This window comes from Ursus americanus, chromosome 29, assembly GCF_024610735.1.
Source record: "Ursus americanus isolate L20-20 chromosome 29, mUrsAme1.1.p, whole genome shotgun sequence".
NCBI classification, from domain to species: Eukaryota; Metazoa; Chordata; class Mammalia; order Carnivora; family Ursidae; genus Ursus; species Ursus americanus.
The window spans coordinates 30,376,673-30,391,309 of NC_142155.1; the positions used below are offsets into that span (position 1 = coordinate 30,376,673).

The window sequence follows — 14,637 nt, forward strand, 5'->3', positions numbered from 1 at the left end:
GTTTGCTCTCTTTTTTTCCCCTGTCAAATCCATTAGATTATTTGAAGATTTCTTCCCATTACATTTTAATTTGTCTATTGGCTTTTTACTGTATCTCTTTGTATGACTTTTCTAGTTGTTGCTTTCAGAGCGGTTACAACATACATATCTAACTTTTCTTAATCTGCTTAGAGTTCATAGTTTGCCATTTCAAGTGAAGTATAGAAAACTTACCACTATATAAATCCCTTGACCATCACCCTTTATGTCTTATCATTCAATCCGAATATATTGAAAACCCCATAAGACATGTTATAAGTTTGCTTTCAACAATCATACAAAAGTATGGCTGTTACACAGATTTGCATGTCTTTCACTGGAACCATGCCAATCTTCTCTGTATTGTTTCAATTTTAGTATATGTGCAGCCAAGGTGAGCACTGAAGATGTTTTTGAAGTCCTTTGCTGGTAAATATTTATCCAAAACTTGCACCAACTTTGTGAAACTATGATTATTAGAAGTACAGTCTGTGATCAAGGAGGTGTTTTTCTCTGGACAAAGCTGTAATTGACTGCGACCAATTATGATTTGACATTAAAGGGTACAAAATGAAAGCTTTTTATCCTGAACTAAAGCAGAATGTGGAATTAAAAACTAGAAATTATGCACAAAAATATTTTATCACCAAAGCTGACTTACTTTTGTTTGTTTTGCAACATGAATGTTTAGAATATCAAAACTACCAGTCGTCTGGAGGGGTGTTCAAAGGGAAGGTATTAGCTAGAAATTAAAAGAGAACTGGTCCATTTTCCAATAAGCAGTAGATCTTTGGAGAAGATGAAACAGAAGCCAACCCGGCGAGGTGTGGAATTAAGGAGAGTGGAGGTCATAGCGGACATTGTTTAGATCTTAGTCCAGAAAATGATCACACATGTAAAGCATCTTTCATCTAAAAATAAATAGCCCTCAGAGGCATAAGCATATAATTTTATTTACCTCTGCCACATTTGCTATTGCAAACACTGTCCAGAGTCCAGAGCAGAAAAGTGATGAGTCTGTGTGGCACGTGGTGAAGGTATCAGTCCCCCTCTGCGCCCTTGGCCTTCGCAGAGTATGCAGTCATTGGCTCAGAATGTACCGTTGGGTAGGTGACTGTTTCTCTAAAGGCTTTGGTGATGTAAGCCCGAAACCAAGGAGGAAGAGAGGGCATTGAAACCTCCCCTTGGTTGAGCTGTGGTATACTGTGAGGGTTGCAAACTTGGGCCTGGTGACTGTTTCTTCAGTGAGAAGGAAGCATTTGTACTTGGACTTTATGGGGAAACAGCCTGCCATAAAGGGTGGTCAGGATACCTTGCCGTCTTCTCCACCTGACCAGTCAGGAAGGTTCAGCCGAAGTGCCTTCTGCTTCATGAGGCCTTTCCCTCTACCCGCTCTGCCTGTGGTGAATAATCTATCTACATGCTGATTGATAGAGCTCTTGTATCCGCCCCATTCATGTGACAGGCTTGTCTTCCTTCCATGGGACTGTTACCCGGAAATGGATCTTACTCTCCATCCAGACCAGGACGGTGTCTTTGTTTCTTCAAAGCGACTTACCCAGTGTACGCTAAGTTGGAGAGAGGCAGTTCGTAGAGTCGTTGAGAGCACAGGCTCAGTCTTTCTATGTTCAAATCCCCCATTTTCTAGCTGGTTGTCTAGGGACAAGCTCCTTAAATACTTTGAACCTCTGTTTCCCCACCTTGAACACCGGGATAATAACACTATTTGTAAAGACTCAACAAGTGAAGATATACAGTGCTGAGCGGTTTTGTCTGGCATATAGTAAGTACTGTTCCCTATTTTTATTATTAAGTGATTACTTTTTTTCTTAACGCAGCAGTGACATACACACATATTCGTGAGCAAGGCCAACCAGAATGCAAACAGGGCTAGCAAAGGGAAGGCAGAGAAAACAAACAAAAATTGACCAGATTTCAGATGCAAAAGATTTAGTACCTATTTTTAAAAGAAATGAAAGGTGGGAATGCAAATTGGTACCACCACTCTGGAAAACCATCTGGCAGTGTTTATCCAAGAAGAACATTCTCATACTCTATGACTTCTAAATTCCACTTGTAAGTATATACCCAACAGAAAAGTGTCCATGCATCACCAAAGGATGCTTGATAGAATGCTCATAGCGGCAGTATCCATGGTAGTCGTTAACTAAAAACTATGCACATGTCCATCAACTGAAAAATAGATACATAAACTGTGGCCGTGAAAATGGATGATTTACCAACTACACAGAACGGAAGGGATCAATCTCACAAATGTCGGAGTGAGCAAACGAGCCAGACATCAAGGAGTGTCTATGCCGCCTCTACTGTAAGATTCCAGGCAAAACTAACCCGTGTTGTTACAAGTCAGGATAATGGTTACTCTGGGGGAAGAGGGGGTGGAAGGCGAGGGAAGGGAAGAGAGGAGAGACCAGGAAGCGCTTCCTAGCTAACATTGTATTTCTTCATCTGGTGCTCCAACTGGACTCTTAGGCGCATTTTCCCACACATGTATCATACTTCACTGCAAAATAGAGAACGGAAATAAGAATAGGAAAGCAAGGAAAGGAAAGAAGAGCACAGAGAAAGAAAGGGAAGGAAAAGCAAGCCCAGAAGATGAGAAAGACAGGGGTCCTCAGCTCTGGCTGCACCTGACCAGGTTGGCTCACTCCTCTACCTTACACACCAGCCCTGCCCACCCCTATCCCATGCCCTCCTCCATTTGCCCAGCAGGAGGATGGCTTGTACTGGGGGGAAGGGGGGGTCCTCTCCTTCTCTGCACCCCCCCCAGCTCCTCCCCACTCTGAGCACTGCTAAGGCAGGGAAGGGGCTTTTGTGGTGCGTAATGCTGGTAGTGGAGTAACTTGGAAGAGCTAAAGCATCATTAATGAAACCTAAGACTTAAACCCATCTTTCCTCTCCTCTCTTCCTCTTCTCCTGGACTCCCTCTCCCTCCCTTTACCTCTCCCATAAGGTCCCCCGGCCCCGGTGGCGGGGCCAGCCAGGCTCTGGCCCTCCTGGGCTCCGAGCGGGGCTGGGGCGGCGGCGCGGAGCGGGGACCGGGGCCAGGGCAGGGGCCGGCTCGCGGGGTGCCCCTCCCGCCCCGCCCCGCCCGGGCTGACCCCGCCCCGCGGCCTCCGGCTATTTTGGGCGCGTTGGCGGCGACGCGGGGATCGCTGACAAGCGCGGATCCTGTGACACCTCGCTGCAGCCAAGCACTTGTTGCTTGCTCCCAGGACCTGCTGCCATCCCTGAACCCACCTTTCCCCCTTGCCCCCTGTCCCCTCTGGCTTCCCTCCTTTGCATGTGATCTCTCCGGACACTGATCTCTCAGACACTGCCGTTCCTGGCTTGGGAAATAGATTAGAAAATAATAATAATAATAATAATAATAATAATAATAATAGTAGTAGTAGTAGTAGTAGTAAGCGCAGCTCTCAAGAAGGGCCCCGCAGAGCAGGAGCAGGAGCGCAGAGCGCTGGCCCGGGCGCCCCAGAGGTGGCGCCTCCCCGGCCCGGGACCCTGGCCCCGGGCGCCGACGGCATGACGGACTCGGCGACAGCTAACGGGGACGACAGGGACCCCGAGATCGAACTCTTCGTGAAGGTAGGTCGGCGTCCGGGCGCCCGCCGCACCTGTCGCGCCTGCAGTCGGGCTCCCTGCGGCGCGAGCTCACGTGCCCGCGCGGACCGAGCTGGGACGCTGGACCCTCCCCAGGGAGGACAGTTCGGCCCTAGCGCTCCCTTGGGTGGCCTTTCTGCAAGCCAGACAACCTCGCTTGGAGTCAGGTGGAGTCAGGTGCAATGTGGGAGGTGGCCGTCTTCTTGGAGAGTTGGTAAACCAGCTACGGAACAGGCGGATCCGTCCAGAGCCGTGCCCGTGCGATTTTGGCTAGTCCTTAAGGGCATCTGGAGGTAGAAAGAGATGGCAGCAACGTGGCTGGACCCGTGGACCTTTCTTCTAGAACTGGGGGGCGGGGTGGGGGAAGCAAGAGACGGAAGGGAAGAAAAGGAAACCTTACCGATACAATTCTCTTTGGCAAAATAAAAATAGCATTTCTTCAAACGTCCTTTCTCTGGTTTGCTCAGAGCTACTTCAAAGAAAAGCAGAAAGAAACAAAGGTGTTTCTTGCTTTGTGACCCGCAAAGCAGAAAGCAAACCCTCCTTTAGCCCACATTACTGTTACTGTCATAATCATGATTCCACAGGGTAGTACTAGGAAATGCTAAAGGTTTGGCAATAGGGAAAACCCCGATCAACCTGGGGCAGAATGGGATGAAGGAGCACATGAACAAACTGAATGAAGCCGCCTTGCTCCCTGGGCAAAAGGATCTACCATCAAAACTGCTGCACTTTATTGCAACCTGTAGGAGGGAAAAGGATGGAGGCAGCAGGGGGGTGGGGAGGCGGCGTTTCCCGGTCCGCCGGTGGTGGGGTGTAAGAAAGAAACATTTGATCAGTCCTCGCCTCGCCTCGGCCGGCCCGACTCACCGCAGAAGCCGGGAAACCTGAGGCGGCAGGAGAGTTGCCTCCTGGGCAGTGCAGAAAGCGTCGCCAGCACTTGGGGGAGGGGAGTCCGCCGGCTGCCTGAGCGCCAGGACTTTTCACAAATGAGGAAAATACCCTTCCAGGGCAGTTTCCCTGAAATGCACATGTCCTTGGTACCTTTCAGAGGTCTCCCGGTGGCATTTGAAAGGCATTGTGTATTCCCCGCCATGGGAACGATGTTATTTGGGGCAAATTACCCTGATTTCCAAGCTAATGAAACAGAGAGATTGTCACAAAAAAGTGTAAGATCTACATAAACCTTGATAACCACCTTTTGGTCTTTGGTATCTTTCAGATGCCTTAAGAAAAAAAAAAAAAAGCAAACCCATCAGGTTGTGACTTCCTTTACACTGGGTAAGTGGTCTGTCCCAGTTGACCCCGCCTACCACAAAGGTCTGTTACATTTTCTTCGCTAGGTGTTACCTTCCTTAGGTTTATTTTTCAAAATTATCCATAGAAATTACACCTGTCATTTAATGACATTTGCTTTGCTAAGCCTATTTCTCTCCCCTCAAAGGTGGCCTCTGTTTCATTTGGTTTTTGGGACCCCTCTGGGCAAGATTGCCAGGTCCTTTGGCAGACCCAGGTAATGACAGAGGTCATGTCCTCCTCAAAGTTTGACAGCGTTGGACCAAGGGCCAGGAATGGGTGCCCTGAACCTTGGCGTCCAGGTCTGTAGCCTAGGGAATCAGCAGGGAGAGCTTTAACAAAGCAATGAGTCTCTCTGCTCTCCTTGAAGAAAGCTGTTCTAGGACTTTCTCAGATTTCCTGGGGGCAGGTAGTTTCATAGTGTCAAGTTCCTGAAAGCTATTTGAAACACAAATTGACTCTTTAGAGCCAAAGGGCCCTTTGCCCCACTACTAGGCACAGAGACCAATTCTGCCGGCACCTTTGGAACCTCATGTCCGCAGCTTGGAAGGTTTTCTCCATTTATGTAAAAAGCTCACTGCACAGCTCTCAGGGCCCCCAAAAGAATTCTAAAATGCCTGTGCTGTGATTTGTTCTGTCCCTAAAGGAAAGTGATCCATGAAAACCAGGCAGGCCTTCATGATTAGCTCAAAAACCAGATTGATGGTGGGACAAAAAATCAGATAGGAAAGCTCTTTTTTTTTTTGTTTTTTGTTTTAGATTTTATTTATTTATTTATTTGTCAGAGAGAGAGAGAGAGCGAGCACAAGCAGGGGGAGCAGCCCGCAGAGCAGGCAGAGGGAGAAGCAGGCTCCCCACTGAGCAAGGAGCCTGATGTGGGACTGGATCCTCAGACCCTGGGATCATGACCTGAGCCAAAGGCAGATGCTTAACAGACTGAGCCATGCAGGCATCCCAGATAGGAAAGCTCTTGGTTTTTCCCCCCCTCTTTTATGAAATTCTGGGTTGTGGTTATCATTCATAGGGGCCAGCAAAGGCTGAAAATGATTGTGAAGTAAAGATCCTGCCCAGGTTATGCATGGGTTTATTTTAGGGAAACCAGGTCCTGATCTACAGAATCAGGGATTCCCAAAGGACATTTCTCTTGGCTACGTGATTCCCACGAGAAAGGCCTTCCTGTTGAAGGTGGCTGGGGCCTGAGGTGCCCCTTCTGCAGGGCAGGGTGGATTGGTTTCTAGGAAGCCTCTGGGGCAGGCGGGACCCCACCCAGAGTCCGATAGGTCATCTTCAACACTTCCTTGAAGGGATATCCTTTCCGCCCAGCCTGTATGCTGGGTGTGTCATTCAAAGCCTGGGGTCACCCACAGAGTTTCCAGGATGCACGGTTCTATCCTACATCAACTGATCATCATTATCTGTTAACTACTGCTGTTGCTGTTGGTAATAATAATAATAATAATAATAATAATAATAATAATAATAGGCAGCATTTTAGGATTTCTGGAACACATTCAAATACCTTACCTTGTTGGATGCCCTGCATCCCTGTTTATGAGCCTCGGTTCATTCATGTGAACAATGAAGGAAACAAATAAATGTGAGTCACAGGCAGCTTGTGAGAACGTTCAGTGAGCCACAGTTTGCTCTCTGTGTCACAACCTAGGGAGGTAAGAAGGATGATTCCACCTGTTCGATGGTTGAACAATGCCTGTGCTCAGAAGCACACTGTAAATAACATACAGATCCACTTCTCAGATGTTGCAGTTTGGACTCTGAATTTCTTTTTTTTTTTTTTTTAAGATTTTATTTATTTATTTGACAGAGATAGAGACAGCCAGCGAGAGAGGGAACACAAGCAGGGGGAGTGGGAGAGGAAGAAGCAGGCTCATAGCGGAGGAGCCTGATGTGGGGCTCGATCCCAGCCGGGATCACGCCCTGAGCCGAAGGCAGACGCTTAACCGCTGTGCCACCCAGGTGCCCCTGGACTCTGAATTTCTTACTCTTTCTTTTCCAAATACCATTTGTCAGGGCTTATACCTTCTTTGGCTGAGTTAGGCTCTCGAGTACCAGCCGAGGTGGCGATTCATTGATACCTCACCCATCCATTCTAATGTCATAGAATGCTGTCAAAGAGCCCTCTCTGCTCTGCACTCCTTCCAGGGGAACATTCTAGTAGTGACTTTTAGGAGATCTTCTCCCCCACGTTTTTAGTTTCTTCATCACCAGTACGAAAAGCTTGAGTAAGTCAGTAAGTCTGATCTAATGTTTCATAGATGTGCCATAGATGGGCAGAGGTTTAGAGACACGGGACATGAGTTCGAGTTTTGTCCCTGCTTCTGATTAGCTCATGACCGAAGAAATTACTTAACTTCTATGAGCTTCAATGGCCGCCTCTTGAAAACAAGAGGATGGTTATATGGTTATAAATAACCACAATTATATGATGGTGATCATATAATTTATGGCTCAGACCAAGACATTTGGTTGGAGAGTGAAAGCTATGAATAATTAGGCTGAGACACCAGAACTGTTCCGAGGCAAATCAGGATGTGTGGCCACCCCGATTACGAGAATATTGTCACCACAGACTTGCTGTGACGATTCCACAGGATCAAACAAGGGAACGCACTTTGTAAATGAAAATTGGTATAAACACATAAGAGTAAAATAATGACATGAATTCCATGGCAGATTAATCTTTTCTGATCTGCAGGCCCCTGATTTGCCTTAGGGAACAAAAGCCTGGCTCCTTCCTCACTAGCAGGGCTATTTCAGAATAAATGAGATCATACACAGCTTGTACTTTGATCGTAAGGGGAAGACAACAGGTTAGAGAGTTGACGGTGGCAGCCGGTGTGGTTTACAGAAAGAAGAGTGAGGAAGTAAAAGCAAAACAGAAAGTGATTTGGAAAAACAAATACAGGATGTGCTGAGTAGGTTAGATCGAGACATTCCTCCCGTCGGTACTGACTCCTGGACGCCCAGCCCCATCCTTCGACCCAAGAAGTAGAACACCACCAAAATGGTTAGATCAGTTTGTTACAAATGTCTCTTGGTGCCAGGGGTGTGAATTTCAGTAGAAACCAGTGGTTCTGGACTTTGGCTACATATTCAAGTTGTTTGGGGGAGGTTTAAGAGCTCCTGATGGCTGCTACTCCCTGGTCAATTACAAGGAAATCTCTGCCGGGGGGAGGGAGAGGAACCCAGAATCTGTCTTCTCACCCCCACCTCCAGGTGACTCCAGGGTGCAGCTCTGGAAGAGAGCCACTGAGTCATGATCAGAGACAAGTCTGACTGCAGGCAGCTTCTGCCACGGCTGAAATAGGTAGCCTTACTAGAGGGGATTAATGTCGAGAATTTCTAACAGCTTCAGGGCATCACGATCAGGAGTGTTGTTGATTGGAGAGCTTGCACTCAATCTGTGCTCAGTTAACAGATGCTGACAGACTATAAAGCCCTATCCACAGGACTCCAGAACAATCCATGCATGGGGTCGGTCTAGTCAAATAACCATTAATTCAGCGTGGGGGAAATAAAACAGGAGTCCTGCTGATTATCGATGGAAATGACTAGTTGTTTTGTTCATTGAGTGATCTGGAAGGCCCTGACAGGGGTGCAGAGCACAAGTCAAGTCATGGTGACCCATAGTATAGTCATCTGACTTCCAGAACAGACAAGATCAAATCTTGTGGCATTCCCTCTCAGATCCCTGCTGTCTGCTGGCTGCCTGGTCCCCTTGGACACCTCGCCTAAGCTCGGGAGCACTAGGTTTTGCTGTTCCCTTCAGCACATTAAGCAACTGTTTTTCCCTTCCACTAGTCCAGGTTTGGGTCTGTGGGCAGGAACCAATACCCAAGTTCACCTGCCCTGCTCTGTCTGTGAGTGTGTCTTTTCCTGTTTGCCTCAGGTCCCGTGGCAGATGGTGGGAGTGAGTGCGGTGGGTCTGCAGATACTGAAGCCCGTTGTTAGTGCGCTCAGCTCCTGTCTCCCTGCCCGCTGATGTTGCTTCCCCAGCCTGCCTTTCTCCACTTAGGGCCAAGACTCCATCCATTTAGACAGTCAGGTAAACACCTTTTCGTCTGGATTCCTTTTGCGTTGCCAGGCGCTGGGTCCCTATTAGTGGCGGCAGGAGACGCAGCAGAGGAGTGCTGGCTTTGGGCACCGGGCTGTGGGTGTCCAGCTGGGCGGGCTAGAACAGGCTGCTCTGGCTCTCTGTGCCACCGTTTTCTTACCAGTGCTGGGCTGATGATGGTAGGACACATTTCGTGGCGTTGGTGTGAGCACTGAATAAGTTCTGTATGAATCTGGGGCAAAAATATAGCTTCTACTGCAAACCTATTGCAGCCTAGTTAGTGAGAAGCCAAGCCCGTGACCTCCCCTGCCTTGGCGTGTCCAAGAAGTCAGACTCAGGCCTGTCTGCACCTGCCTTGTCGCTGGGGCAGGACACAGACCCCGGGAGCGGGAGCAGCGTGTAAATATCACTGGCTCTGATTGCCTGTTCCCGGTTGCTGCTTGGGAGCTGGAGGCCCCCAGAGGCCACTGTCTGGAGTGATGTGGTGGGCCTGGCCGCAGGGGGTGTGCAGATCCCTGACCAGTGGTCGGGCTCCTCTAGCTCCAGGGAGGTTGATTCCTCCTGTCAGTTGAGCTCTCACATAGCTTTGGGGACTGGACCAGGATGCATCAAACCACTGGGGGGCTGCACTGGCCCTGACCTTGCACCCCATGGAGATGTTATTTCAAGGGCTTCATTCCCTTTCCTGTCACTGGGCTCTGGGCAGGGTTTCGCAAGCTCACCTGGAAGATGCCTATCACTTTAACCTGTAGATGAGAAAGAAAGCTCTAGAGTCTATGCCCTTTGATTCCAGGAGGACCCCTCCCTCCCAGCGACCTTCTAGCTCTGCCTAGCCATAGTTGCTCTTATAGAAAATATCATACACATGTGTTTACATGTATTGTCTAGCTGGTCTACGCAAATAACATAACAGACTCTCGATAGCTGGTATTTTTAAAAACTGTTGTCCAGGAGACATCCTCTTGGTCTTTTTTTTTTTAAGATTTTATTTATTTGACAGAGACAGCCAGCGAGAGAGGGAACACAGCAGGGGGAGTGGGAGAGGAAGAAGCAGGCTCATAGTGGAAGAGCCCGATGTGGGACTCGATCCCGGAACGCCGGGACCACGCCCTGAGCCGAAGGCAGACGCTTTAACGACTGCGCTACCCAGGCGCCCCCATCCTCTTGGTCTTTGTCATCAGAGCTGGAGGACTAGAAATAGTGAAGGAGCAAAGTGGGTAAGCACGGCTTTCCGGAAGATGTGGGTCAGTGATAAGAAGGTTCTCTCTACCCAGGGCATCCTAGCTCTGACTCTGCTTGTGTTCTGAGGGGTCAGCTCCAACTACTGGGGCCATTTGTCTGCCAGCTCCCCGATAAGAATCTACTTTGGAAACACATCGTAGTCAAGGGGTCTCTTAGTTCTGAGAGGTGAAATTCTTTGAGGATAAATAAGCCAGAGAGCCTGTCGTCAGAAATTAAATGAATCCTTCCTAGGAAAAAGAAATGAAGTTTTAACTTCTAGAAGCACCCTGTAAAGCTCTGCTAGTGTGGGAAGATTCTTTGAATTACATTTGTTGTGGCAGTCGTGGGCAACAGTGGCTAGGCCAATGGTGCTCCTCTTCGGGGTGTGAAAAAGTCACAGGAAAAAACTTCTTTACATGGGCTTGTTTAGGCCCTTTCTCCAGATATTCATGTTTAGGAGGCTTTGGGGAAGGTCCGGGCATCTGTATCCTTATGAAGCTACCCTGGGTGATTCTGGGATTCATCAAAGACTGAGAACCACCAGCCCTGAGTGTGGGTAAATAGAGCTACCCAAATAATGGGGCATCCAAAGGGCGCCATGAAGTTCAGCCCCTCCTAGAAGCATGCATTTCCTAGGGCGGATGAGGCTGAGGCAAGAAAGTTCTTAGCATGAATCATCCCGAATTGACCACAGGTAAACCAGAAAGGGGAGGAAAGGAATGCATTGGACCTTTCTTTCATAACTTGCTTTATTCCTTTGTGATATTGCGCTGGGACATTGGAGTGACAAGTAATTTTAGAAGCTAGGCATGAAGGAGGTATTAGTAAGATAAAGAACTTTGAGCGTGAAGGGATTGAAAACAGTCAGTCAACCAAGCAACCAATTACCAACCATGTTTGTGAAGCCACCTGCTCTGTGCCAGGCTCTGCGGAAACTGAGGAGGGGGCCTGGAGAGCAAGGAGGGTAGGCTGCCCGCAGTCCATGAGCTTGCCACTAAGGGGTAAAACTTCAACCAAGCGTCAGTGCCTCATTGGTGACAGGAAATGAAATGAGAGGTGTAAGTGTGGGGACCAGTACGGCCTGAATGAGGTTTCCAAGCGTAGTCTGAAGGGAGGTAGGACCTGAGTTGTGGTTGGAAAAAATGATTAGGATTCAGAGAATGGCAACCATGTCAGTTTCAGCAACAGTATGAGGTGAGGCTGTTCAGGGCCCAGGGGGTATGCAAGGTTGGCTGGAGAGAATGGCATATGGAGGGTGCAGTTGGAAAGAAGATAGAGAAAAGAAAAAACAATAATGGAAAGGGTTGTGAATGGCAGGTAAGTGGTTTTTGCTCCCTCATAAGTACATGGGAAGCAACCAGGAGTTTCTACACAGGGTAGGGCCTTGACTTGGTCCCTGGTGGAAAGGCTCATATGCTTATTGCATGGTGTGGTGGCAGATTCACGAACTCAGGGTAAGAAGCCCTGTACTCCAAGTCCAGCACTGCCTCATAATTGGGTGTGTGGCTGTCTTTAAGGCCAAATTTCCTTTTCCATAAAATGGAGTTAAAAAAAATCATAACATGGTAGAATTCCTGCCTTGGAGAAAGCTCTTAGAAGTCATTTAGTCTCACCTCCTCTTAGCAGATAAAATTCACAGTCGAACATTTTAGGATACATGCTGTATGGCTTTCAGGAAGAGAAGTTAGTTAAAACGTGAGCTGCTCTGTGTTTGCTGTTGCTCTCAGGCCTGTATTCGCCATGACCATGTCAGAAGGAGAGTCTTGAGGCAGACGCCATGACGAGGATTCTCCGGTGTTCCTCGTGAGGTGGCCATCATGGGCTCAAAGTAGGGCTGAAAGGAGGGGTATGCTGTGGAAGAGTGCAAAATAGGGCATAGGGCTTGAAAGAAAAGTGTGCAAATACGTGAGGGGCACCGAAGCTCAAGATTCAGTGGTATCGTGGTAAATTCAGCTCCCAAGAGACTGGTTTCCATCTTTGGGATGGTGACGCCATGGATGGGCTTGATCGTGATTGTCTAAGATGTTGTGAATGGACTGAGTGCAGACAAACTAATTGGGCTTGAGCTTTACAGCTCCTTTTAACCTGAAACCCTATGAATCTATGACAGAGCAGCGAGGACAGGAGCAGTTATTAATAAAAATAATCTTCTGGTGTTACAAGTGTTTTGTTTGAGGTGATGGCAGGTGAGTCAAGTGCCGATGTCCCCCAGAGTGCTGGAAAACCCACAGTCAGAATGACAGGAAGGCCGGGGCGCGGGGTGTGGGTTTGAAGTTCTGCTCAGAGCTGCAGGTGAAGGAATAAGTTCCAGGAGGAGGAGGGTCCCAGCCTGAAGGAGTAAGGAGATAAGGACTGTGCTCAGGAAATGCCCATTGGCGGGGGAGGAATGAGGCACAAGAGATTCTGGCAAAGCTGATGAAGAAGCAGAGACTGAGGGAAATAAATAGAATGCCCTGGATGAAGGGAACTGTGGGAACGATGGCTCAGAGGCAGGAGATAGCAGCGTGGCCCGGAAGGACTGAGTTCTGTGTGGCTGTGGCGAAGAAAGCGTGAAGAGAAGCGGGAAGGTGACAGGAATATGAGTTAGGGTAGGACCAGGAAGCCCTTCTGAGGGTAGGTTGAGAGACGTGGACGTGTATTTACAATGTTGAGGGTTGCATATGGTACCACTGCTTCCAGGGCAAGTATATTTTAAGAGAGAGGCACGCGCTTCATTATCTGAAGCTGGTGGGCTTGGCCCTGTCGCATCTGAGGAGATTTGAAACGGGAGGTCTTCTCAGTGTGTCTCGGGCCACCCGCGGGCTGTGTGTGTAGAACTTCGGTGCTGGTTACTCTCCCCGCCGTTATCAACCTCTACGGACCTGAAGATGGTGTGTTCCACTTCTGTTTATCATTATTCTCTGGCAAGGAGGAAAGCAGCAAGTATCAGGATGGAGAAACGACACAATAGGTGAAGGAAGGATGTACAGTGAATGGCGTCCAACGGGGAACCCATTACCTAGAATGAAGAGGAAGTGAAAACCATGTCCCAGTTACTATCTCTTAAAAATCCAGTTGGGGAGGTTGTCATGGCAACAGGTATAGTTTTCTTGATTCAGCTCAAGGCTCCTCTCTCCTCAATGCACGCCTCTGCTACGCATGCTGACAAGGAGCAGAGGCCCAGGGAGTACATACAGTACGTGGGCGGGGGAGGGGGGCTGCAGCCTCACCTGCTTTTTCTTCATTTTCTCATTTGGGTGCTGTAAGCATTTTGTAGTCACTTCATAAAATCTAGGATCCACAGTGTCATTTGCCTTAGACACTGAAGGAGCCATTTGTCTGTGGTCATTGATCACAGACGCCTCAGATTTTCCCTTTGGGGATAGAGCTCTGGGCAGGGCCTGACCCCAGGACTCCGGGAGAGGGGAGCCACGCCGGCAGAGTTATGTGACCTCTCCTCAGTTGGGTACTTAAGGAGCGTCACAGAGATCTGATCTGTGTGGCAGGATATTGTAAGGGACAAATAAGATCAGAAACACGAATCTCTTTTGTAAGCCAGATTTTTCGCTGTGGCATTTTGTTGGTCAGCGTGTGGCCACTGCGGAAACCACGGCCCATCAGCTTGTTCACCAACTAGCTCAGCGCAGGGTTGAGTGAATGGTTTTTTCTGCTCAGGCTTCTGCTCTAGTCCTGCGCCCCCTAGGGCTGCCAGCTCCTCTGTGGGACTCGGGGTTTGCCCGCACAGGGGGAGATGGAAGGTGGAGAATTATCTGGAAGGTTTGCGTGGTCTCTGATGGGAAGTGGCCAAATCATTGTCTCCTGCTTTCCATAGTCCAGAACTCAAGTATCACCTAGCTGTGTTCCCAGGAAGAGGGGGAGCAGGCTGGTGAACGATGAATCATTCTCTACCATAGAAATGATTTATTTCCTTGTTTTTTACTGCCACGTCACCTCATCACCCCCTGTCATGGCATCCTGCCTGCAGCCTCTCTCTCCTCCTGTCCACCAGGTTTGATGCCATTAGCTTAATATTCCTCGAATACTTTATCACACTCTCTCCTCTACCTGCTAGGTCGAGTTCAATTGCTTTAGCCTGAAAGTGAAACACTCCAACCAGGCCAGCGTTCCCTTTCCTGACCTTTCCCCTGCACCCCAAAAATGGTTCCTTATGTGTCCTTACAGTTTCTGATGCATTGGTGAGTCTCTTCCTGATTTTATTCTCACTCTCAGCCCCTTGGAGGAAGAAAAAGATTTCATCTTTGTCACAGACAAGGTGCTTGCTGGGCTCTGTGTACTGTGCTGTTCGGCATAAGCAGAAGGAGAAACCTGGAGATCCTGACTGCAGAGTTGGGACGTCTCCACCAGAACAGGGTTCCTCAGCCCTTCATGGTCCTAAGAACTGCTGGGGACACGTTCCAGACTCCAGCACA

At 48.7% G+C, this 14,637-nt stretch overlaps 1 protein-coding gene and 1 non-coding gene across 3 annotated transcripts in view; one reads left to right on the forward strand and one right to left on the reverse strand.

Annotated features, from left to right (window-relative positions):
- Nucleotides 1-14,637, forward strand: part of CLIC5 (CLIC family member 5) — a 152,682-nt gene that overhangs the window by 46,051 nt on the left and 91,994 nt on the right. The window contains exon 1 of one of the 2 annotated variants that reach the window (XM_045801662.2): nt 3,186-3,624. The exons of the other annotated variant lie outside the window; for it this stretch is intronic. Within the exon in view, the coding sequence (XP_045657618.1) occupies nt 3,562-3,624 (63 nt within the window). The 5' untranslated portion in view covers nt 3,186-3,561. Of the gene's footprint in view, nt 1-3,185; nt 3,625-14,637 lie in introns of those variants that run through there. 2 annotated transcript variants of the gene reach the window in all.
- Nucleotides 318-420, reverse strand: LOC123797672 (U6 spliceosomal RNA). Its single transcript, XR_006781019.1, has one exon. It is a non-coding gene; the product is annotated as a U6 spliceosomal RNA (small nuclear RNA).